The sequence below is a fragment of the Theropithecus gelada genome, chromosome 3 (assembly GCF_003255815.1).
Source record: "Theropithecus gelada isolate Dixy chromosome 3, Tgel_1.0, whole genome shotgun sequence".
Lineage (NCBI taxonomy): Eukaryota > Metazoa > Chordata > Mammalia > Primates > Cercopithecidae > Theropithecus > Theropithecus gelada.
In genome coordinates, this window is record NC_037670.1 from 179,780,379 (window position 1) to 179,805,898 (window position 25,520).

The 25,520-nt window shown below is 41.5% G+C and overlaps 1 protein-coding gene across 2 annotated transcripts in view; it reads left to right on the plus strand.

The window, feature by feature from the left end:
* The window catches only part of RBM33 (RNA binding motif protein 33), a 134,381-nt gene that overhangs the window by 77,608 nt on the left and 31,253 nt on the right, over positions 1-25,520 (plus strand). For both annotated transcript variants that reach the window (XM_025379438.1, XM_025379439.1), the window contains 5 exons: positions 11,576-11,708; positions 12,111-12,454; positions 14,012-14,320; positions 16,184-16,471; positions 19,651-20,304. In XM_025379438.1, coding sequence (XP_025235223.1) covers positions 11,576-11,708; positions 12,111-12,454; positions 14,012-14,320; positions 16,184-16,471; positions 19,651-20,304 — 1,728 coding nt within the window. The remainder of the gene's footprint in view (positions 1-11,575; positions 11,709-12,110; positions 12,455-14,011; positions 14,321-16,183; positions 16,472-19,650; positions 20,305-25,520) is intronic.

A 25,520-nucleotide genomic window follows, 5' to 3' on the forward strand; every position in this document is an offset into this window, starting at 1 on the left:
GTATTTAATTAGTCTTATTAAAATATACGGACTGACCCTTTTAGGGAAGCTGATAAGTCACATAATAGCTGTTAGTGCCTTTTTATTCTTGGCTTTATACGATTAACTTTGTGCTAAGCAATTTATGCAAAATTTTTCATCTTTTTCTTTTTTTGTAACTGGAGTTATCAGTTCTTCTTGAATAGGATTAATATAGATAAAAATCATGTAATTAACAAGAGATGCAGAAAAGCGAAAGTATAATTTGTATGAGAATTATATGAGAGAGAATAATAATTTCTTACCTTGGATTTTTAAAGGGATATAAAGAAAAGCAAAATTGAGCAATTATTTGAGAGGATTAAAGTAGTCTTTTCTTTCAAAAGGTAGAATTAACGTTAGTACTAAAAGTTCTGTTAAGTGAGGTATTCACAGCTCATAACAGTTTTAAAATAATTTTGTATTTGGTAGAGGGAGTTGGTAATATAGTACCCTTATTCCCATGAAATGATAGAAGTTAATAAAGGAATGATCACATCAACAGAACCTCTTATGAATGCCATGATTTATATGGCATTGCTTGGAGATAAATTTGTTTTAGCAGAATCAAGGTACTATGATGGATAAAGCACTTAATAAACCAGGAGTGTGAAAATGTGGGTTCTTGTCATCTTTGTTGTCATTCATTGGTGATGTAAACTTAGTTAATTCACTTCTAACTCTGTAAACCTGAGTTTCTTTATCTCATAGAGGAAAAGTGACTTGTCTGCCAGTTTCTTGGAGCAGTATTTGTATCAGCTACAACATAATAAACTGGCTATGATATTTGACTGAGTCAGGATGTGAATGAGGCTCGTTTAACAGAAAACTTAGTTAACACTGACTGTTTTATTTTTTGCATAAAAATGAAAAAGCTTTTATTTTTTATGTATAGCAGCTTTATCAGGGACTCACATTTTTTTCCATCTACCCATCACCTAATGCATTTGTCTGTATTCCAGGCCAAAAGAAGAGGAGGGCAAGGGCAGAAGGTACAGGCTAGCTGAGGTGTCCCCCAGGGAGCTCCCTGCCACCCATCCTCCAGCTGACAACTGCTCCTGTTGGCCAGAGTCTAGCCAAATGTCACCCTCCTTATAAGTTGGAATATGTAGTTTTTATCGGGGCAGTGTTGTTCTGAATAAAATTAGGGCTCTGTTACTAAGGAATAAGTGATAACTTGTGCTAGGTGAGCAGTTAAGCAGTCTTTTCCATGTGGCTGATGTGTTCGTCGGAATTTAAGTTGTGTAATTAGAGGAAAAGAGAAAAGTGCCACTTGTGTTCAAAACAAACAGAAAACAGGAAAAGTGACACTGTGCGTTTCAGGAGACCTGCTGTTTGTCAAACTTCTGTTTCAGAAAAGCAATAGTGTTAACAGGCAATGAGCAGCTTTTGGGATCTTAAAGCTTAAAAGTTAAACAACTTATTTAAATATTTAAACTCTCAAGTTCTATGAGAGCAGTGGCAAGCCGCAGATCTGCCCGGGTGAGCTCTCCCTTGTGTCCAGCAGCATCTGACATTGCCAGAAAAGTAACTGTCCACCCCTGCTTTTTTTTCTGAGACAGCATTCATTCTGTAGCTCAGGCTGGAATGCAGTGGTGTGATCGCAGCTCACTGCAGCCTCAGCTTCCCGGGCTCAGGGGATCCTCTCACCGCAGCCTCAAGTAGCTGGGACTACAGGTGTCTCCCACCATGCCTGGCTAATTTGTTTTTGTACTTTTTGTAGAGATTGGGTGTCACCATGTTGCCTGGGCTGGTTTCGAGCTCCTGGGCTCAAGCATTGGCCCACCTTGGGGTCCCAAAGTGCTAAGATTATAGGCGTGAGGCACTGTCCCCAGCTGAGGCAACCCTTTTCACTCTGGTGTATTTCATGGATCAGTCATTGAATGTTTTTTTCTGAGAGGTGTCTTGCATTATCTGCCCTCTTTTCTTATCCTGGTACCACTTGACTGATCATCTTGGAAAATGGGCCGTCATGACTTCCTCCTGAGTGGACTGGATTTATCTACCAATCAGGTGCTCTCTTTCCCTGGGCCAGCCTCCCCACCTGTAAAGGTCAGTGTGTACTTCAGGTTCTTTGGATCCTGTGCACTTGCTGACGTAATGTTACTCCCTCCTCACTGCCCTTCACCCAGCTGCTTCAGGAGTCAGCACCCTGCCTGTAGCATGTACAGACTCCAGGCTACACTTGCAAATCCTTCTTTTCCCATTCTTGCTCTATTTAACTAACTTCCAAGGTCAGAAATTGCCTTGTTTACTCACTCTGAGTAAATGGTTTCTTTCTACATCTTAGATAGCGTCTTTGGTCTTACCTCTTTAATGCAGTTCTTGTAGATTGGTCACGTGAGTACTGATAATTTCTTTTACTTATTAAAGCCTGCCATGGAATTTCCATGGCTATCTGACTTTTGACTTGATGTAGTACATACTGGTTTTCTTGCCTCTGAAACACACATAGACTTGCACAATTACACTTACATATGTAATGATAAAACATATGATTAGGGACTGATTAGGGAATGTGAGAAAAATCCCTCCCCATTTGCTGTTCATGCCAAGGAGTCCCCAGTGTGCTCTGCAGGTGGGCAGCCTGGGTTTGAATTCAGGTTCTGCCACTTTCTAACCTTGTACTAAGTGGAGGTTATTTAAGTGGTCAGAAGATTTCTGTGAGCAGAATACCTACCTTGTAGGGTTGTGATAAGGATTAAATGAGACAGCATGTGTATTTGTCTGTTTTCACACTGCTCTAAAGAACTGCCCAAGACTGGGTAATTTATAAAGAAAAAAGGTTTAATTGACTCACAGTTCCGCATGGCTGGAGAGGCCTCAGGAAGCTTACAGTCATGACAGGAGGCGAAGGGGAAGCAAGCACCTTCTTCACATGGTGGCAGGAGAGACAGCAAAGTGGGGAAGTGCCACTTTTAAACCATCAGATCTTGTGAAAACTCATATACCATCATGAGAACAGCGTGGGGGAAACTGCCCCCATGATCTAGTCACCACCCACCAGTTCCCTCCCTCCACCTGTGGGGATTAAGGTTGGAGATGAGATGTGGGTGGGATGCAGAGCCAAACCCTATTAGCATGGAAGTTCTGGCCTCCCGCCGGTGACCCTCACTCTTTTCCCAGCTGCAGGAGGAAGAAGCCAGTCAGCATGGTCCTCTCACTCGTTTTCTCTAACAATATTACATAGAATACGAGTTAAAATGATTTCTTACCGGCCAGATGTAGTGACTCACACCTGTAAACCCAGTGCTTTGGGAGGCCAAGGCGGGAGGATCCCTTGAGGCCAGGAGTTTCAGACTAGCCTGGGTAACACAGTGAGACCCCATCTCTACAAAAAATTTAAAAATCAGCCAGATGTAGTGGCTCATGCCTGTAGTCCTGGGCTCTCTGGAGGCTGAGGCAGGAGGATCACTTGAGCCTAGGAGTTTGAGGATGCAGTGAGCTATGATCGTGCTGCTACACTCCAGTCTGGGTGGCAGAGCAAGACCCTGTCTCTTAAAAAAAAAAAAAAAATTCTGTCATACATGTAAGAACTCAGTTCTGTTAATTTTTCTGTCTCTCAACCAGTGATCACCCCAGATCTTGGCTTCTCTTTGGTCCTAGTGCATGTATGTGTTTCACATCTGCTCAGCTCGAAAGCCTCAGGCAGTTCATTGCCCAAGGTCTAGGTCAGTACATCCTAACCTTTGTTTCTTCCTTCCTTCATTCAGCCATTCAGCACCTCTCTCCGTGTTTTGTGGGCATCTGGTTTTACAGCATGGTGCAGTACTTCCAGGTTGAGAATGTGAGGCTCGGGGAATACCTTGCTATTACAAACAGGCATTTCATTCATCCATTAAATATTTATAACCGCCTGTGTGCCAGGCACTGGGCCAAGCATGGAAACACATTGATATATAAGGCAGGTCTGGTCTCAGCTCTCGTACCCGACAGTTGAAGGGCAGAGAGAAGTGGGAGTGGTTTGGAGAGATTCAAGAGACAAAGTTTCTAGGACTTGCTGGTACTTTATGAGGGATTTCTGATTTGAACTCAGAAATAAGAATGCAAACAGGGAATCTGTACTGATTTGGTTTTTACCCTGTTTGGAAACATGGAAATATTACAGAAGACATGGACATATTTCAGAAGCTGTATATCATATTTACAGTCTGTCTACAAAAACTGCTGCTGTCTACAAAATCGTGTAAAAATGATAACGACATGTATGATGGACTTTTGTTATTTGCTAGGTACTGTCCTAAGGACTTTCTTGCCCCCGTGAGGTGGGTACTATTGTTATCGCTGTTTCGTAGGTGAGTAAACTGAGGCCCAGACAGATTCAGTTATGAGCTCAAGGCTGTAGCTGGTAAGTGGCTGGGATGGAGACAGGGCTGGGAGAGCTGTCAGGTTAGATGATGAGTGCTGCTTCTCAACCTGGGCACCTGCAGGATCGCTGGAAGTTAGAATAAAGTTCTGCTTGAACATTAGTGATGGATTTTAAAGGCTTTTATTTTCCACTGAGTGTGAAAAAACTATCATGAGAGAGAATTTTGGGGGCTTTGTTATGTATCAGTAACATTCAAATGCCAGTGACTGTGCATTTAGACAGCATGTAAATAGTCAGTTAAAGGAAAGAGAGTTTTGGGAAGAGATGAAAATCACAACATTAAAGTTCCGGGGAAGTCTTCCAGGGAATCTGATAGTGCTTAGAGACCTAAGAAGTAAGGTACCTAGTTCTCAAGTGGCTTGGAATTTTCATGGAAAACTAGGTTTGTGGACTAAACTCTTTGAGTTTATTCTTCTAATTCAGTAACTCTTGTCTTTTGGAAAAAGGACGAAAGGGCTAAAGACAGAGTCCTTTTCCCTGATGACAACCTGTGGCAAAGTAAAAAAGCGAACCTTGGTTGACTCTGCTCAGGATGGAGTGGAGGCCAGTCTGCTTTCCCAGTTACGTTTTGCCTTATCTATAATGAGAAAAATCTGTCTTTTTGAGGACTTGAAATTAACTGCCTGATGGAAGGTGGGATAAAGGGTTTATAAAGAGCCCTGCTGCAGCAGCCGCGTGGCCGGTGCTGTGGTGCCCGCCTTATCCAAGGGGCGTGTACTGCGAGTCCCCCAGTAGAGACCGTGGTTTTTCCTGTACATGCATACCTAGGATAAAGTTTAATTTACAAATTAGGCACAATAAGAGATGAGCAACAATAGCTAATCATACAATAAAACAGTTACTGCTCTTGCATTTTGGAGCCATTATTAAGTAATATATGAGTTACTTGAATGCAAGCTCTGCAGTACTGTGACAATCAGTCTGATAACCAAGACGTTGACCAAGTGACTAATGGACTAGCATGCAGGGAGTCTTCAACATGGATCCTCTGGACAAAGGTATGATTTCATTCCCCAGGGTGGACGGAGCAGGATGGCAAGAGATTTGGTCATGCTACTCAGAAAGGTGTACAGTGTAAAACTTATGAATTGTTTATTTCTGGAATTTTCCATTTAATATTTTCAGATTTCAATTGATGGTATGTAACTCAACCCCAGAAAATGAAACTATGGATAAGTGAGGACCTCTGTACTATTGAGGATGCGACCTGTGGCACTAAGATACAATCATGGAACTTAGAAGAACTACAGAATTTTTTAAGAAATGGCGTTTTCCAGTTCTAAGCCCAGTAAGAAAAGCCGTAATAAATATTAGGGATTCACCTATTAAATAACGAAGATGGAAAGATCAGGACCTCTTTCAGCTTGTTCTAATTATAGGCAAAATTTAAAGAGAACTGGCACTTCCCTGGCATGAGAGCTGAGTGACAAAAGGCCAGCTACAGAAGCAGCCCTTCTTTCTGCACCTGGGGAGGAGCTCTGCCTGCTGCTGGTTGGTCCTGTGGGAACAGTGCACCCTGCAGCTGCACACCTGGCAACTGGCACATTGGAAAGGGGTGAAGGGGAAACTGAATCGAGATCGGAGAGAGTGGTAGTGCATAATTACCTGTCATTCTGAATGACTGATACATCAAGCTTTGCTTTACTCTTTGTTAAGATTGGCAAAATAATTGTAAATTGATAAAAACTATTCACGTCCAGTGATGCTGATTTCCAGCTGTTAATACAATAAAAATGTGTTTAAGGGTTAAGTGGAAATAGCCCCAAAGGACTCTCTCGCTTTCTCTGAAAGTATATTTTACTGTTCCCGTTCTTTCTGGCACCTCCCGATGTCTGCTTTTTTGCCAGCTCATTAGCATAGTAGTGACTGATAGAGCTAATGAGTTACGAGCCCTGAAGTGTGCTGACTGTAGTTAGGGCTGACGGCTTGTCAGCACATCGGTGGCCGACTTTCACCTTCTGTTCTACTTCAGCATACTGTTCCTATCTTTTAAATGAAAAATCTGACCAAATGTATAATAGAGTGAGAATTTATGTTTATTTTTAACAAATAGACTGTTGCTAAAAATTAGCAGCAAGTCCATTACTCATGGTAGAAAGTGATGTTTAGATGCAGGTGGATGCAGAGAAGGGTGGGAAGGAGGTGCGGTGAGGATGCCGAGGGCCTTGCAGGCAGAGGGGACAGCTGTGTGGTGGAATCACTAGAAGGTGCTCAGAGGTGTGAAATTATCCTGGGCAGTGAGAGAAGGGCGAAAGACTGCTGATTGACACTGATGAGCCAGTTAAAATAAAATAAAAGCTTTTAGTGATTCCAATTCATGGGATTCTTCATGTTCCAGCCTTTAGGAGCCTGGCCACAGGGGTAGAGGAGTCAGAGGCTTGGGTCCATCTGGGCCCTGTGTCAGGCGTCTCCTGATACAGGGAGGTGACCAGAGAGTGAAACAGGGACAGGAGGAGGTAAAGGTTCTGTACCAAGGGTTATAAGAGAAGCCGTTTTCTGTAGTAATTTTGCATTTTGGCTGAGACAGAAATGTAAGAGTGAACATTTTTCAAGGAAATACCTGTGATGGAAAGGGGAAGTGCGTAATGTGACGAGTGTCCAGGGTCCACCTTCTGAGTCGGGGGTACACTACCATTTTTATATCTAAGTCGGGGAAAAGTTGTAACCCAAATTTAGTAATTTTGATAAGATTTCTTATTATATGGGTTGAAACTCCCTCCACTGTGTTTTTATTATGTCGTGAATAAAATGAACCCTTGCAGGAGCTTTGACTTGGTTTTCTTGAATATTGAAATCCCTGATGTGGTTGAGTGAACTTACAGAAAAATGAAAATACTAAGATAGTGTTGTGACCTTGGACCAGTGATTTAATGTCGTAAGTTTTAGTTTCCTTGCTGTGTGTTGATGAGTTCGTGGGGCCCGGGTATTGACAGTGGTAACAGCGTCATACCCGGGAATTCCTGGACTCTGCCAGTGGACTGGGGGCCTGAGTTCCCTTTGGTCCTCGTTCTAAAGTGGCTGCTTATAAAATGTTGGTTCTTGACTGGTCCATGTTGAATTCGCCATGGTGGTTTAAGTTCTGCGAGAATCCCTGCAGTTGTCAGTCACTGTATGGTAGGGAGTGTGTAGGAGCGTTTGCTGAGCTATAAAAGGCTGTGAATCCTGGCAAGTAGAAAGAATGGCCGTTCGCATTGCTAGTACCTTCCTGTTTTGTCACCTAGAACCTGAGCCTTGATTTAGAACCCACTTCCCCAACTCTAACCCGTGCTGAGACTTTGTTCTTAGGTCTCCTCATCTGGCTCCCACTAGGCATCAAGACCTACCAGAAAAGTAAGAAAATGAACATTTAATTCAGTCAGTCTCTTTGTGAGCACCTCCCAGGTTCCAGACTTGGCAGACAGAGGCCCACACCTCATCCCGGCTGTTACTCGGGGCTCCTTCTCCCTGACCCGCTCTTGCTGTCACCTGACGCCCAGGGTGTGCCTGGCTGCACTAGTGCCAGCCGGATTCACCAGTTTGTCTTTTAACTGGTCTGTAATTTCAAGAACATCAACAGACCCACTGTTGGTGAGTTGGCTTGGACCTTGAAGTTGCCCTAGTCCAGTTCGCTTTGAGATCGTCCCCAGCAGGCAGTGCTCCTCCTCCTGAGTGCGTGCTTCTGTGGGGAGAGGATGTGTTTATTGCTGGGAGAGTGTTAGAAACCTCCTCCCTCTGTTGAATCGAAATCAGCCCCATCCAAACTCTTATCTAGGTGATTGGGTAAACCAACATCAAACCTGCTTGTGGTTGATCTTGACTCAGTTACATGAAGAGAGCTATCATAACCACGCTTAACGTTGGAAATGGTTTTTCATAGTTTCCAGAGGTGTTAACTGATTTCGTATTTGTAAGCTAAAATGTCATAAAATACCCATTTTTCATTTGAAGAGTTTACATTTGAGTGATTTTTACTTTTCACAACTATTAGCTTGTTTCAGGCTGTGATATTGTCTCTTTTGGTGTCTCAGTGACGTCATTTTCATCCATATGTTTTACATTTCTCAATGCAAATTCTTTTAATGAATCTTGCTGGTTCCTTTTGTATTTATCTGTTTGAAACCCCCCCTGAGTGCCTCCTCCCCCGAAATAAGCGTAGGCAAGTGTGCATTGAAACAGCTTATGAGTAATTGGAAAAGGATTTTTATTCAGGACCACCATTGCCAATTTGCATGGGTTGGAAACAATGTGATCAGTCAAACCTCTCTGCATGCAGAGACAGGCAGTTGTTTGTTTTATTCCGTGTCATTCTGAGAAGCATCATTTCAACGTTTTTTTTGAAATAATGCAGAACCTTGATTGCTAATTTATTGTCATTCAGAAAGTTTCGAAGATTATTTTAAGACATGTTTTGAAATGCTTGCACAGCTACTCCGCAGCTTACGATGGGTTATATCAGGATGAGGCCGCTGTAAGTTGCAAACATCGTAAGTTGGACCATTCTAAGTCAGGAACTGTCTGTATATGTCAGAATCATGTTGATACACAAAAGTAGAGATGGAATACTAATGCTGTACTTTATAAAGAGAACATTTAAGTTACCTGGAGGAATACAATATTATTTTGGAGGAGATACATTCACGCTCACACCGTGTGTTTCACTGACTTCAAACAAAAGATGAAAATATTTTAAAACAAGAGGAAGAAGCTTTGGCAGTGGGAGAAAGCAGGCAAGCTCATTGAAATTCCTCATGCAGATTTAGTGAGTAACAGTATGTAATGGCCTGTGCTATTAGAAGTATTTTTCGAGCATATTATTAGCAAAGTAAAGATATTAAATATTCAAGAATATTGGCCAGGTGTTGTGACTCATGCCTGTAATCCAAGTACTGTAGGAGGCCGAGGTGGAAGAATTGTTTGAGCCCAGGCGTTCGAGACCAACCTGGGCAACATAGCAAGACCCTGCCTTTACAGAAAAACTAGCTGGATATGGTGGCATGCTCTGATCCCTTGAGCCCAGGAGTTTGAGGCTACAGTGAGCTGATTGCACCACTGCACTCCAGCCTGGGTAACAGAGTGAGACTCTGTTTCTCTCTCTCTCTCTCTCAAAAAAAGAGATCCATATCAAAGTATCTTATCAGTGAATTTTCAAATTATCATTATGATAAAGTATACACATTTATTAGGGGCAAAAGACCGTGTGTATGATATGTATTCTCACTTACAAATATATTCCTCAGTTACTGACATTTATTGGGTTCATTGTGTCTTAATTGATGTCTTTATCTAGAGAAGTGACACTCCCTAATGTCAGGCAATAGTTGGTATGGATTTCCTTGTTTCACCTAAAGTAATAAAAACCACGAGAGTTTCAGCTTTGGACTTCCTGTTGTACATGTTTCAATAAGTGCCTAAAGTTTATGTTTTTATAAAGATGTAATATTTGTGTGTTAAACATTTCTTTATTATTTTGTAGCCAACAATCTTAAGGGTTTATGGTGTTTATACTAGTGTTCATTTTGTCTGTTCTCTCAATGCCACGGGTAGAACAGACTTTTGCAGGGAGAAGGAAGGGAAATGCAGCGTGGAAGAGCATTTTCATTCTTTTTTTTTTTTTGAGACAGAGCCTGGCTCTGCCGCCCAGGCTGGAGTGCAATGGCCGGATCTCAGCTCACTGCAAGCTCTGCCTTCCGGGTTCACGACATTCTCCTGCCTCAGCCTCCCAAGTAGCTGGGACTACAGGCGCCCGCCACCTCGCCCGGCTAGTTTTTTGTATTTTTTTTTAGTAGAGACAGGGTTTCACCGTGTTAGCCAGGATGGTCTCGATCTCCTGACCTCGTGATCCGCCCGTCTCGGCCTCCCAAAGTGCTGGGATTACAGGCTTGAGCCACCGCGCCCGGCCAGAAGAGCATTTTCAGTGCTAGAAAATGTTGCATTTCGAGGGAACAGCTAATTAGTAATAAAACGACAGGCCAAGGCATTGGGATTGTAAGTTTGTGAGAAGAGTAATACTTAAAAGTTGTGAAATAATTGACTCAGTTTCAAAGAACAAGGTGCTATTAAATGAAAATTATTTTGATGATAGTTAATAGTTAATTCTTTTTGGAGCAGTGAAAAAGTGGTGAACATTTCTTTACCTTTATGCTGCTGCTTAGGTCAATACAGTGGTTTAAAAAAATCTCCCTGAGTATCTGAAAGGCCAACTGAAAAATGAAGTAATTTTAATTTGTCTCTCAAGAGTTTTAGTAACATGTAGTTTTTGAAAAAAGTTAATCTGTAAGAATTTGTTTAAATTTTTTTATCCAAAGGACTCTGTGTACTATTTTGTTTGTAATAAATTTGGTTTCTTAAACATTTCACATTTTTCTGTTAAGTCAGGAATTGCTGATGGAATTTTTCTTTTAAAGCGAAGCAATTTCGTAGCTGCAGCCTACAGTCGTGTTAAATAGCAAAGATTAGCATCTTTAAAAAGATAAATGTCATGACAGTGTTTTGGATTAATGGGAAAGAGGCTAATAATTGGATGGATTTCAATAAGCTTAAAAATAATATTCTTGTTTTACAATGACATTAAAACATTGACTTAATTTCTAGTTGCTGTGTTTCGATTTTGGATCTTTCAGTATGGCAGAATCACCTGTTGTTTACCACTTAGTTTGTGTGTTAGTGTGTGCGGTCATGTGCTGTGTACGGATGTTTTGGTGAGTGGTGGACTACAGAGACGGCGGTATTTCCGTGAGATTATAGTACTGTATTTTATTGTAACCCTTTCTAGGGTTGGGTATGTTTACATCCACAGATACTTAGCATTGTGTGACAGTTGCCTGTAGTATTCAGTACAGTCATATGCTGCCCTGGTGTGTAGCCTTCAAGCTACTGGTGTGTACTATACAGGCTAGGTGTATAGAAAGCTCTACCATCTAGGGGTGGGTGTGTGTGTGATTACAATACACTCTGTGGTGTTCGCATGATGGAATCACGTAAGGATGCATGTCAGAATGTATCCCTGTCATTAACAATGCATGACTCTGTGTGTGTGTGTGTGTGTGCGTGTGTGTGTGTGTGTGTGTGTAGAAAGAGAAAGACAATGACTGTTGGGAGACACATTACTTGACATTTTCGAGGAAAACTTGGAACCAGGTCTATATTTCTGAAAATTACATACCATTTTTCTGTCCTTCTCCCTGTTTCTCTGTTGTTGTTGTTCTTTAGGGCCCACCAGAATTTCCACAGCATACACCTGGACCTGTTCCCAACAGTTTCAGCCAGCCCCCACGACTCCCTCTCCAGGACCAGTGGAGAGCCCCACCCCCGCCTCAGGAGCGAGACCCTTTCTTCTTAGGAGGTACAGAAAGAGTGAGTGGTGTGGAGTAACAGCAGAAGCTGTGTTGGGTGATGTGCCCAAACACATTTATTTTGTAAACTGAATTTAACTCCCAGTTGGAGATGTTGTTGGGAATGCCAGGTTTTTGTACCATAGCAGTTCTGCCTATCGTTTCAGGTGCTAAAATTGGATATTGTTGGTATCCAAAATGGGAACATCTCATATAAAGGAGGAATTTATGTATAGAAAATGACAAACGAAGCGATCTAGAAATAAGAGGCAAAATCTGGAATTGTTTCCAAGTATTCATAACCTGTCAACACTTGTGATTTTTGTCCGCATTAGGATAGTGCTTCAGATTGCTTTTCTGAGCAGCACGTGGTCTTTTTAACCTGAAGTTCATGATGTCGTGTTACCTTTCAGTTTCTGGTGAACCGCGATTCCCGAGCCATCTTTTTCTGGAACAGCGAAGTCCCCCTCCACCACCACCGCCTCCTACCCTTCTTAACAGTAGCCATCCTGTTCCTACTCAGAGTCCTCTACCATTCACTCAGCCAGGACCAGCATTTAATCAGCAAGGACAGCAGCCAGTGTTCCCAAGAGAGCGGCCCGTACGACCAGCCCTGCAGCCTCCAGGTCCGGTGGGGATTCTGCACTTTAGCCAGCCTGGGTCGGCAACCACACGGCCCTTCATTCCTCCTAGACAGCCGTTCCTGCCGGGCCCAGGACAGCCGTTCCTGCCCACACACGCACAGCCCAACCTGCAGGTATGCGTCCTGAGCGAACCTCCAGGGAAAAAATGTGTAGCTTTGAGTCTTTGTGTTTCATAAAGTTAAACGTTTTTATTTGAGCCTACTAATTTATGGTTATTTAAAGAATAAGGGTATTAGTCTTAAATGTACTGTTTATTAAAGACAACTTTTTTTGACATTGTTGCTTATCTCAATACAAGAAAAAAATGGGAAAATGTCATTTTTTGGGAATTGAAAAATGCTACTTATTAGGATTTTTTAAAGGCTCTACTAATAAAATTAGGACATGTTTTGATAATACATTTGCTCATCTGTATAAAATTTCATGAAAGGTTTACCAGTGGAAATACTTTGTCAGATTACATTCCTGCAGTAGACAGTTTTGAAGAGTCTTTGCATGGGGGGAAGAAAATGTTGCTGTTCCCTGGTTATTTGAGGGCCTTGAGTGCCCTCTGCTGACCGGCTTCTGCTTCATGGGTTGACATGTGTCTGTAAATCTTTCTTACCAAGTGTGTATTTCTTCTTGTATTCTAGGGTTACTATTAAAATACATAGCGATGGTAAACTTGAATCAACTATTTAAAAATACATGGAATACGTATCTAAGCTAAAAAAGGAAAATGAGTATTATCTAGGGTGTTAAAGGAAGATAAAATGTTTTTAAGAATTTTTCGGCCGGGCGCGGTGGCTCAAGCCTGTAATCCCAGCACTTTGGGAGGCCGAGATGGGCAGATCACGAGGTCAGGAGATCGAGACCATCCTGGCTAACATGGTGAAACCCCGTCTCTACTAAAAAATACAAAAAACTAGCCGGGCGTGGTGGCGGGCGCCTGTAGTCCCAGCTACTCGGGAGGCTGAGGCAGGAGGATGGCGTAAACCCGGGAGGCGGAGCTTGCAGTGAGCCGAGATCCGGCCACTGCACTCCAGCCTGGGCGACAGAGTGAGACTCCATCTCAAAAAAAAAAAAAAAAGAATTTTTCTTTTTATTAAAAAAATACAATTAATATATCCCCATTGCAGAATCTTAGAGTATATGTAAGTACAAGAAAGGAAATTAAATACTCTCGTTACCTAGAAACAATTCAGGAGCATTTTTTGGGGGTATTTTTTAAAATGCACATCTTCTCGCCACCTGCTTTTTTCCCTCCAGTGTAATGTATCATTTGATCTTTTCATGTCAGTGAGTTGGTTTTGATGCCATCATTTAAGAGTGCTGTTCACGGCTCCCTTTCATGCTGTCTGTGTGTTTGCATGTGTGTATACTGGTTTCCGTACTTCAGTATCATAGTGCTACAGGGAACATACTTTAGAGTTAGGAGTTTGTCTGCATACTTATTTCTTTAGGACAATTCAATCCTAGAATTACTGGATTAAATATAAAATTTAAGGTAACAGCTTCTGGCTTATTACTGCATTTAAGATAGTATTACCTTCATCAGCAAGTCTAAAATGAAGTTTTGGTACCAGTGAAAGTGCCTTTCTTGTGTTGAGGTTTTTAAGGAGATGATTGAAGTGATTATGCCTGGTATAACCATTTGTGAACTGTTATTTCTCTTTCTTTGGACATGGAAGGGGCCATTGCATCCTCCATTGCCCCCTCCACATCAGCCTCAGCCTCAGCAACCTCAGCAACAGCCCCCACCGCAGCATCAGCCTCCGCACCAGCCCCCGCACCAGCCCCCGCCCCAGCACCAGCCCCCGCCCCAGCACCCACCACAGCACCCGCCGCAGCACCAGCACCACCACCACCACCACCTGTCCGTCCCGCCCCCTCCTTTGATGCCGATGTCTCAGCCACAGTTCCGGCCTCATGTACAGACCGCTCAGCCTCAGGCCAGCAGCAGCCGGATGCAGTGCCCCCAGCGCCAGGGGCTGCGGCATGTAAGTGTCAAGGGGTGTCTTCCCTGTGTCTTCCTGGGAGGCTTTTTAACTTACAGGGCTTGAGAGGCATCATTTGTAGGTTAGAATACTTTCCAATTCTGATTTCAACTTTTAAAACGTGTTGTACATAGTTCTGAAGTGAATCCATGTTTTAAAAAGCACTCAGGTGATTGTTTTCTTGACTACAATAATTGATAAGATACTCCTTTTGTGTCTCAAAGACTGTGTTAATATTTACTTAAGCATCTTTCTTATATCTAGATATTTCCATAGCGATAGATAGGAATTAATAGACATGTAACTTTAGAAAATACTTTTGGGGGTAGTCACTTTCCCTTTACCAGTGGCTTATTTTTTGATGTGTAGATTATCTCTGTCTTTTTGGTCTCTGAATAAATACATAAATGAATTCAGGAAAAATACATTGACTGTTCTGTTGCCAGGTACTACTCTAGTCCTGGGAATACAACAGTGAACAGAAGAGACAAATTCCTTTCCTTCAAGGAGCTTATGCTCAGTCCAGAGAGACTAGCATACATTTATTTGTGGGGTTGTGTTCTCAAGCACCATCAGCAAATGTATGACTTGTCATGCATTAAAAGAAACTGGGAAACAATACATTGCTCGGAAAATAAAAGGCCACAGTCATTGCCCTTGTCCTCCATTAAATACATAAGAAGCTTTTGTAATTTGGATTTTAGGAAAGAGACACAGTGTGGCTAGTGGTCAGGGTTTTTACCTCCATTAAATATATATAAGAGGCTTTTGTAATTTGTCTTTTAGGAAAGAGACGCAATGTGGCTAGTGGTCAGTGGTCAGGGCTCTTGCCTCCATTAAATACATATATGAGACTTTGTAATTTGGTTTTTAGGAAAAAGAGACACAGTGTGGCAGCTAGTGGTCAGTGGTCAGGGTTCTCACTGGTCAATCTTTTTTTAGTATTGTCTCCTTTTCACCCTTGAGCTTTAGGCATGTTACTTAGCTACTTGGAATCTCAGTTTTCCTGATACTTGCCTTTCTTTCTTTCTTTCTTTCTTTCTTTCTTTCTTTCTTTCTTTCTTTCTTTCTTTCTTTCTTTCTTTCTTTCTTTCTTTCTTTCAGTAACATCACAACTAAAGTGATATGAACAGTAAGAAAGGATTTCTAAATCTGAGAAGAGGGTGGTTTATAACCTGGGTTATAAAAAATAATGGTAGTCTATTCTCATGACTCTTGTGCACTGGGATATTTGACCTGTGTGACCTCGGAGATCTCCCTGCTTCCCCCTCCTCCCTTCCAGCTCTCGTGTTCTCTTTGCCTCCTCCAGGTGTTGGTTCTCTCTTGAGAATCCCCAGGATGAACATGACTAAGCATTTCCTCTCGAGTAAAACGTTCTGGCACCTTTATTCTTCCTGGGGTCATGTTTCTTAGGACATTGACCTGATGCTTGATTCTTTCCTTGTTCCAGCTTAAATTTAAGTGACTAGGTAAAATAGTAGCAGGTGAATCCTGTTGATCTCTGGTGGCAGATAGAGTGCTTTTTTGGCTGTCTCAATTCTTTTAAAACTGTCAGTCCCTTTATTGAAGCACCTGCTAAAGATCAGCCTGGTGTAATTTCTATAAAGAGGAGCCTGTCTGTAGGCAAGTATGACACCTTTACCAATGGAAGTCCTTAACATTAGGATGAGGCATGCTGCCACATGGATCAGGGGACATTTATGTATGAGCAAAAAAGTATTAACCAAGGAGAAAAGTATCCGCTCCCCAAAAGAGAAGTCATTTGCTAATGAGAATGATTTATTGTGTTATTTAATAATGTGCCTTTTAATGTTCCTTCTGCCAACTTTCCACTTACAATTAGAATTTCTTTCTTTTTGTGAAAAGAATACAACTTCTCAGAATGTAAGCAAGCGACCCATGCAGCAAATGCAGCCCACTGCGCCAAGGAACAGCAACTTGCGTGAATTACCCATCGCGCCGTCACACGTGATCGAAATGAGCAGCAGCCGCTGCTCTGCCACACCCTCAGCGCAAGTGAAACCTATCATCAGCTCGTCACCACCCTCGCGGGCAGTGGCGGCTTCCAGGAGCTCACAGGGAAAGACGGAAGTGAAAGTCAAGCCAGCTAGCCCTGTGGCTCAACCTAAAGAAGAAGCAAAAACAGAACCAGAGGTAGGACACTTCTCTTATTAACAAATGTTGGTCTCAAACAAGAAGCCTTATAATCAACTTGGATGTCTCAGTTCGCTCTCACTTAGTTATTCACAAAATCTTCCTGCTTTTTTCACCTGGGCCTTTTTTTTTAACCTAACAGCTGTGTTTATTAAAAAAAAAACACTGTATTCTCTCTAGTTTACAAGATTAGATTTTATTTATGTACGTGTACAGTTACTGTTCTGTTATATAGAATTGACATATACTGGGGCTTAACAAACTTTTTCTGTAAAGGGCCCAAGTATTTTATAGATATTGTAGGCTTTATAGTCCAGACTGTCATCATTACCCCTCTCTCCATTTTAGCACAAAGGCGATTTAAATATAGTTCTTCCGCCAATAGATGTGGCTGCGTTCCAGTAAAACTTTAAAGTATAAGACCAGGTGGTGGACCAGATTCAGCCCGTGGGGTGTCATGTGCCGACACCTGGTGAATCCCGTAGGATTCTACGACTGTTTCTTAATTTACACTATTAACTTCTAGAAGATAGTACCAATTTTCTTGTTGGTCTTTAAGATTTCTGGGGGTTTGCTTTGTGTTGAATTACAGTTGTATATGTTGTTGCTGCTGTTTCTAATTTTTCAGTAGGCTCAGAATGTAGTAAGTATGAATAATCAATGCAGCTCAGTCTTTACCTGGCTTTAGTCAAGGCCGTCTTCTTCCACAAGCCTCAGTCTCTTCATCTGGTAAAGTGGGGTCGGCCAGGGCGGCCTGTGCCGAGGGCTGGCACCTCGAGGGCGTGTCAGCCTTAGTGAAATGTGTGTGGAGTGCTCTGAAGCAGTGCAATGAATTAAACTTGTCCAATATCGGTGTCATGAAGAATGACTTTAGATAAGAATTTAGGCAAGTCATGCTTTCTTAGTTTCATAAAAACCAGTTAACACTGGTTTTACCTTTTAATCAGTTCATTTTTTTTCAGTCAGATTTTCTTCTGATACATTATTGTAGCAGCTATAATGTGTTGTTTACCAAATTCGAAGTACAAAGTTGAAATATTAACATACGATGAACTCTTAATTAGAACACAGGTGACTTTTGGTTTTAAAATCAGTATGTGAAAAAATAATGTAGATTTACAAACTGGATTAGAACAGTTTGTAAAGAAGTCTTTGATAAAAGTTTTATTATGCTTCTAGTGTATATAGCCAGCTCCTGACGCAGTATGTATAACTGATTTGCTTCAGAAAAATGAAGTCACACACTCGTTACTTATATAACAATAGGGCTACCTAGTAGGGGAAGTTACCTTTCAGGTACCTGCTGGCACATCTGGCTATCAGTTCCTTCCATGATAGCTGATTTAGGCGAACTTCTAAAGGATTCTTCCATAGAGTTATTTCAAAAAAATGCCTTGAGTGAAATGGAACCTGTAGGTTGCTGTAGTATAAACGGAATGTCTTGAATTATTTTCTTTTTTTTTTTTTTTTTTGAGACGGAGTCTCGCTCTGTAGCCCAGGCTGGAGTGCAGTGGCCAGATCTCAGCTCACTGCAAGCTCCGCCTCCCGGGTTCACGCCATTCTCCGGCCTCAGCCTCCCGAGTAGCTGGGACTACAGGCACCCGCCATCTCGCCCGGCTATTTTTTGTATTTCTTAGTAGAGACGGGGTTTCACTGTGTTCGCCAGGATGGTCTCGATCTCCTGACCTCGTGATCCGCCCATCTCGGCCTCCCAAAGTGCTGGGATTACAGGCTTGAGCCACCGCGCCCGGCCTGAATTATTTTCTTTTGATTTTCTCTCTGTATATAAAGGGGACCAAGATTATATATATTTTTTACTTTTTAAAAGAAAGATCTTCTATTTGTTTTGCTTAGCTAACTGCGACTTATTTTCTTATGTCCCCTGAACTTGATGATGATATTATAAAGGGTGAATCTGCTTAGTCTAGTCTTTCCAAGTATTTCAGTTGCTGTTCTGAACATGCTTTAACTCTTTCTTGACTGCATGGGAAGAAATTCCAATGACTAGTAATTATTCCTGTGTTTTGAGGCAGTGGCGCCTTGGGTCCTGTTAATATGTCCCCGGCTGTCTGCTCCCCCAATGCCCATGTCCCTTCTGTCCACTATCCCCCCGGATGTCACGTCTTGCTCTGTATGCCTGCCTGTATAAACAGCCTCTCACCCACCTTCATTTTTGCGGTTTGAAATCTGCCCTAGATGTGAAATTGGAGAAGAGAGTTGGTCAGAATTGCTTCCAGGTCGACAAGTAATCCCTGAGTGAGGGCTGGCACTAGGCATTCAAGCTCCAGGGCACCAGCCGACTCCTCAGTTGTGCTTTTGTCCTCAGTTCCTAATTCTTAAGGTTTATTTAGGGAAAGTAAGATGGTGAAATAGCTGAATTCTAGATAGATTAAATCTTGTTACATTCTTTTTTACGGGGTCTGTGGATATGGATGATTTTTAAAGAATATTATAATTCTTTAAAAATGCTTAACTTTTTATACATTTTCCTTATTGGATGCTTTTTATGAAAGTTACTGGACTTGTTCAAAGATTTTTTTGTATTGACTTGCAGAATGGTTTGGAGCTTGGAATATTAAAGGCGTTCCTTATATACCATTAATATTCCAATACTGCAATTGGCAACATTTTGATTCTGAGGAGAGTGCATGAGTTCAAGGTCAGAGAGATTGACTTGTGCTGTTCATTATAACCAATTATTCTGTGACAAATGAGTTTGAGATCAGGCTGAAAATTCTGTACGAAAAATCAATAGTTCTAATCAGAGCCTTTCAGGTCATTTACACCCCACCTTTTGTTGGTTTGTCAGGGAAGAGCCAGATAAAACCTGTGTGACAGCAGGCCTCCCTGCTGCTGCCATTCCTGTTTGAAACATATTTTGATATCTTAAATGAATAGTTTAATTGGTTTCAAACTTGTAAATGAGTGGAAATTTACATTATTTCATTTTTAATATTCTGATAAGATTTTCCAAATTAGCTTTAGCTGTGTGGTTTTTTTTTCCCCTCTCCCCAGAGGAAGGAGTTATACTTAAAGTCTTCAAACAGATTATGAATGACTTCTTTCAGATACTGAATTAAAGGACTTCTGGTAAATGTCTTCTTGGAGTTTATTGAAATGGACTGGAATGGGCACCTTGCCTGTATAGCAAAGTGAACTGTGTATGTTTTCCGTTTTAGTTTCCTGATGAAGATGAGGAAACAAGGTTATATCGCTTAAAGATAGAAGAACAGAAACGCCTAAGAGAAGAAATCCTGAAACAGAAGGAGTTACGGCGGCAGCAGCAGGCTGGTGCCAGGAAGAAGGAGCTGCTGGAGAGACTCGCGCAGCAGCAGCAGCAGCAGCAGCAGCAGCTCTATGCTCCCCCACCCCCAGCGGAGCAGGAAGATCAGGCGCTGTCACCATCACCCACCAATGGTAACCCACTGTTGCCCTTTCCAGGTGCACAGGTCAGACAAAATGTGAAAAACAGACTTCTTGTTAAAAACCAGGATGTCAGTATTTCAACCGTTCAGCCCAAAACATCAAATTTTGTACCATCCAGTGCCAACATGCAGTATCAAGGACAACAGATGAAACCACTGAAACATTTGAGACAGACCAGAACAGTTCCTCAAAGTCAGACTCAGCCGCTGCATAAAGTACTCCAGATCAAACCCACAGATGTGGAGGAGCCAGCTGTGCCCCAGACTCCTCGAGTGGCGTCCATCCAGGGCCGGCCCCAGGACACAAAGCCTGGCGTGAAAAGGACTGTCACGCACAGGACAAACAGTGGTGGTGGAGACGGGCCCCACATCAGCTCCAAGGTCAGGGTGATTAAGCTGTCAGGTGGGGTAAGTTGACAAGTTTTATGACAGCTTCTTTGAGTCTGTGTTTCACATAGAATGCCCTCATTTGCAGAGAATATTTTTGAAGAAAGAGTTAAAAATTACCTCTGTTGCAGTCTTGTAACCAACCTCTACCTACTCGAAGTTGGTATAAGAGTTGTCGCTTGACGGCGGGCATATGTTCTGAGAAATGTGTTGTTAGGCAATTTCGTCATTGTCTAAACATCCTAGCATGTACTCACGCACAGATGGCACAGCCTGCTGCACACCTAGGCTGTACGGTACAGCCTGTTGCTCCCTGGCCACAAGTCTGTGCAGCATGTTACTGTACTGAATGCTGTAGGCAGTTGTCACACAGTGGTGAGTAGTTGTGTGTCGAAATGTATCTAACATGGTGAAGGTACAGTAAAAATACAGCGTCATAACCTCATGGGACTGCCTTTGCAGGTGTCGCCCATCTGAGCAGAATGTTGTTATGAGGCACATGTTTTAGTTTTCTCTTTTGAGTCTTAATGAAAGGCTGTATGACAATCCCTAAATTAGATATTACTCAGTTTCAGCTGCTTCTTGTAGATAATTTGTGATAAAATCATTACGTTTGTTTTGGAGATAACTTTTCCTTTACACAAATCCTTTGTTGTGTATAGCTTTAGATTCAGTGAGCAGCTGTGGGCACAGTGGGAGTGTGGGCAGCGCAGGTGTGTGTCTCATTTTCATCAACTTTGTCCCAGACTACTGGACTACTACTAGTTTTCTGTTTTCAGTTTGCCCCGTTAAAAAAAAAAAAAAGACATCATAGAATTTAGAATTGAAGTCCTGTGTGCTCTTACCACATGCTTTCGGAAGTGGAGCATGCCTCATTTCTTTCTCTTTCTTTTGATCGGTGTCCATATCAGGTCATTTTCAGTCAGGCACAGGAAGTCCAGTTTTCCACTATAGTTTGGATAAGTTAGTTCAGCACAGTCACTGCAGATAGAAGATTCTTCCATAGAGAAGTGATCTGTCGAACACTTGCTGCTTTATCCCACCATATAGTCTTACTCAGTTGTGGTAAGTAGCTCTCATCTGTTGTTTTCATGAAAACGAATTCTATAACAAATGCTATGGTCTCTGTAATTGCTGTGCTCTATAAAAGTGCTATTCATTGTATGCAATTTTATACTGTAAACTGAGGAAGAAAGTAGGAATGTTGTAAACATAGGCTTCTAGAGTAAACCAGCTGGCAATGATTGCTGTGAAAGACACAAAAAATATATACAGTAAAAAAAGAAACTAACATCTCTCTTTTAGTCCATTTCAGGATGGTAGGACATGTGAGCATGTGAAGGAGTACGTTACTTCGGCTCCTTGCTTGTGCTTAAGAATAACTCATTGTGTTGGTTAATTAGCTGAGATTTAGTGCTTTTAATTCTCGGTTTGTGGAACAAAACTATGACTTTTTCATGTGCTATAAGAAAATTTGTACAAAATACTACATATAAGTTCTATATGTAGAATATCCAGTAGGATGCATAATTTTGTTTTATCTGAATCTGTTTTCTCACGTCTATTCATTGTAATTAGAAATGTTGAGAAGAATTGTATGACATACATATGTTTTCATATTACATGAATTTGTTACCTTTCGGTGAGAACTCAAGCACTCCTTAGTTTCTTCAGTGCTTATGGCCCTTTTGCTTTTGACCTTGTTTTTAGGTATACTGTGTTAATCAGTGTCTCATTCTTTTACTTGTGTTACAAACTTTTTAAGATGAGATGTTGCCCATTGTTGGCAATTAGACCTTTTCCCATAGCAACCAGAACTGGTGCTGTTTATTACAATGGCCAGTGTAGAGGGCTGCATGTACTCTGCACTGGCAGGCTGGGAAGTGAAGGGTCCGGTTTCTACCATCAAAGAGCAGCTTTTACACTCATAAACAGCTTTCCTTTAAAAGAACTTTATCTACGTGAATTTTTACTCTTTTTCTCCAATGGAAAAAATTTATTTTTATATCAGACCTAATTCCAAAGTTATGCTAATTTTACAATAAATAGGAAAAGCAAAGGATTTTTTCATGAAAATAGCTGTCAAACCAGTACTTTGGAACAGCTCTTTATCTTTCACCTCAAGTTAACTAGCCCACATGTTAGAGTATCTTAGAGTTTACTCAGGCACCTCCAGTAGCACACTGGCACTTTTGACCTAGCAGGGAAGATCTCTTGTTCATATTTCTCTGAACCAGAACAAACAGTATTTGCCTAGTAGCCTTGTTTTTTGTTTTTTTTGGTGGGTGAGGACTCTTTGAACATATTGCTAATGGTGGTTAATTGCAAATTGTGCTTATTTCAGACAGTACAAAAAAGAAATGTTTATTTTGGCTTGTGTTTCTGTGCCTGATGCTGCTGAGGCGTTCTCTGCACCTGGGGACTGTGATCTTAACGCTCAGGGATGTTTTCTGCCTTCAGAAATCTTAACAAGCTGAGGGCCGAGCAGGCCTTGGCTGACAGGAGCGTAGCATTTGGGGAGGATTAACTTGTACATAGTACCTATACAGAATATCATTATATACATTTTAGTTTTATGATTACTTATTTAATAAAAACATTTTATTGTTGGTTCATGTTTCCCATTTTTTCTAACCTAAACTATATCCTATCCTAACCTAACCTAAATTTTCTAATTTAACTAGTGTAACTAAATCTAATGCATTTAATTAAATTATTCTTTGCATTCAGTAGCCTCCTAATTCTTCACGTCTCTAGACAGGATAGTGAACTGTCTTTGCGTAGTGCCATTCAAGAACTTGTGCTCTGGTTGGTGGGTGACTGCAGTTAAAATATGTGTCCACAGGATTCTTCACATGTTTATGAAAGCACAGTTTTCTTGCTTTTCTTACTACGATATACAACTTAATTAGGTTTCTGTGAGTATACTCATGTCTATGAGGCAATTGTGAATCGAGTGGAGTTTTCTTCTATATTTTCGATATTTCATTACTTACAATGAAATAATTTATCGTTGGATTTTATTAAACTGGGTTTTCTGAAAAGTAAGGGAGGCCGAGTCTTAAGACCGTAGGTTTTTGCAGTCTGCCCTGTGGTTAATTATATTGCCTTTCAGGTGATTTTCCTTGGTCCTTGTTATTGTAAGAGAACGTCTGGTCCTTTCATGGTGGTCCCTTTTGTGGCTGCTGCTGCAGTATGCGTGCGCATAGGGAACAGTTCTGAAAAGAAATGAACAGCATGATTCCTGGTATTGTTTCTTACATGATTGTGTTGACTAGGGTCAGCGTCTTGGTTTAAAGCTTGAAAAGTGACTCTGCAGATTCAAGGGCTCATTGCTGGCATCGTGTTTGCTGTTGGCTGCTCTGAAATTTCTTGCTGTAGAGTATAGCGATCGGAGCCTTTCTGTAGGACTGAGAGCTCACCTGTGCACGCAGTCATGTGATGGGGTAAAGCAGTGTGGCTTTGTTTGAATAGTTGTCTGTTGTTTGGGACCTTGAACATTCGTTTCATTTTTCTGAACTTTAATTTCCAATCTGCAGGTGGGGTTAATAAGTCTGCTATGAGGAGTCAACAAACGAAAGCTTCTGGTACACAGAAGCACTTCCTAACTTCCCATTTTCTTTGTAGAATGCTTCTAAGGCCCCTTTTAGAAATATGTGATTTTATGCCGGATAATAGCAGTGGCTATCATTTATTAAGTGTCGAGCATGTACTCACAACATCCTTCTGAGGCGAGTGCATCGAACCTCAAAGAGGTTTTGTAACTAGCCTAGGGCCACACAACTACTAAGTGGGAGAGCTGGGCTTCCAACTGTGGTTTAATGCTGAATCTTATGCTCTTTACCCATCTGCTGTGTTTTTCATGGTGTTATTTATTTCTTGATTAGGTACAATATTCTACTGTTAGCAGTCCGGATTGACTGGGAAAATGCTTAATGGGGGCTCCTAGGATGATGATGATGATGATGATGATGATGATTAGGTTTCATTTTGGTTGCCAACGCAACTGACTGATAGTGACTGCCTGGAACATTAGGCTGAGAAAGATTTGATATACGAAAAAGCAGCCTTGGCCGGGCGCAGTGGCTCACGCCTGTAATCCCAGCACTTTGGGAGGCCGAGGCGGACGGATCACAAGGTCAGGAGATCGAGACCACGGTGAAACCCCGTCTCTACTAAAAATACAAAAAATTAGCCGGGCGCGGTTGTGGGCGCCTGTAGTCCCAGCTACTCGGGAGGCTGAGGCAGGAGAATGGCGTGAACCCAGGAGGCGGAGCTTGCAGTGAGCCGAGATCGCGCCACTGCACTCCAGCCTGGGCGACAGAGCGAGACTCCGTCTCAAAAAAAAAAAAAAAAAAAAAAAGAAAAAGCAGCCTGGTTGGTGAGTAGCCTCAGCTGTGAATAGAGGCCTGGCGAGTGGCTGGGGTTCCATCATCCTGGTTCCAGAACCTGGGCCGCTGGCCCAGGAAAGGGAGTGCATATTGTGTCCTGGTTAAGTATAGCCATCATTTGCTACGTGCTGTGAATCTATCCTTGAACATTTCTGTGTGAATCAAATTAAGTCACATTTTACATTTAAAACTTTGAAGGGAAATATTAGGGGAATTTGAAACGGAAAGAGATCTTTTGTTTTGAGGCTCATCAATCTCTGTATGTGAATTTCCATTTTTTTTCACTCATTTTATTGTCTGGATTTGCTAGGTGAGATTACAAAGGAACATATTAATGCTGCTTGTAAGTAGTGTTAGATAGCAGGAAATACTGCTAAAATTTCATGTGCCTTCCTGACTATTAAGTAAATAGTTCATCTATAGAATTATATTTGATGGAATGGTTCTCTTTTAATTACTTAGAATATAGAAATATTCTTCATTTGCCCATTTCTCAGAAAGCTATTTTTAAGTGTTTAAGAAACCAAAAGAACAACCTTGTTACATTATAATTTTATTCATAACCAAGACATAATTCCCAGAAAAACAATTCAAGTAATAACAGAGCAAATATAAAAAGTATAAGATGTTTACTTAGTGTAAACTTACTGTAGTCATCTAAAACCATTCTGCGTGATTAAACACAAGAAAGGGGAATTAGAACAAACATGTGCCAGGGAAATTCTTTGCCTTAGGTGTTCAGTTTCTGTCTTCCTAGTTAAGGAAATGGTATAGTCTTTGAAGCGTTTGCATCTTGGTTTTCATTTTGCATCTCTGTAACCTTGGTTACCTGGCCTGAATGAATCC